Source organism: Mizuhopecten yessoensis, unplaced genomic scaffold (genome assembly GCF_002113885.1).
Source record: "Mizuhopecten yessoensis strain PY_sf001 unplaced genomic scaffold, ASM211388v2 scaffold9929, whole genome shotgun sequence".
Classification (NCBI taxonomy): domain Eukaryota; kingdom Metazoa; phylum Mollusca; class Bivalvia; order Pectinida; family Pectinidae; genus Mizuhopecten; species Mizuhopecten yessoensis.
The window spans coordinates 17,426-18,063 of NW_018408293.1; the positions used below are offsets into that span (position 1 = coordinate 17,426).

At 33.9% G+C, this 638-nt stretch overlaps 1 protein-coding gene across 11 annotated transcripts in view; it reads right to left on the reverse strand.

Annotated features, from left to right (window-relative positions):
* Positions 1-638, reverse strand: part of LOC110459026 (major royal jelly protein 5-like) — a 1,939-nt gene extending 1,301 nt beyond the window's left edge. For 3 of the 11 annotated variants that reach the window (XM_021511051.1, XM_021511049.1, XM_021511047.1), the window contains exons 1-2: positions 399-638; positions 15-182 (exon numbers count right to left, since the gene is read on the reverse strand). In XM_021511051.1, the coding sequence (XP_021366726.1) occupies positions 15-182; positions 399-628 (398 nt within the window). In that variant the 5' untranslated portion in view covers positions 629-638. Of the gene's footprint in view, positions 1-14; positions 199-373 lie in introns of those variants that run through there. The other 8 variants (XM_021511055.1, XM_021511048.1, XR_002463848.1 and 5 more) reach the window with 6 other exon arrangements.

A 638-nucleotide genomic window follows, 5' to 3' on the forward strand; every position in this document is an offset into this window, starting at 1 on the left:
ATTTGTTAATTAGTATTATATCAGACCTGTCCACTGATTTGTTAATTAGTGTTGTATCAGACCTGTCCACTGATTTGTTAATTAGTGTTCTATCAGACCTGTCCACTGATTTGTTAATTAGCATTGTATCAGACCTATCCACTGATTTGTTAATTAGTATTATATCAGACCTGTCCACTGATTTGTTAATTAGTGTTCTATCAGTGGACAGGTCTAATAGAACACTAATTAACAAATCAGCGGACAGGTCTGATATAATAGTAATTAACAAATCAGTGGATAGGTCTCATACAATGCTAATTAACAATTCAGTGGACAGGTCTGATATAATGCTAATTAACAAATCAGACCTATCCACTGATTTTTTAATCAGCATTGTATCAGACCTGTCCACTGATTTGTTAATTAGTGTTCTATCGGACCTGTCCACTGATTTGTAAATTAGCATTGTATCAGACCTATCCACTGATTTGTTAATTAGCATTGTATCAGACCTGTCCAATGATTTGTTAATTAGCATTCTATCAGACCTGTCCACTGATTTGACAATTAGTGTTCTATCAGACCTGTCCACTGATTTGTTAATTAGCATTGTATCAGACCTATCCACTGATTTGTTAATTAGCATTGTATTAGAC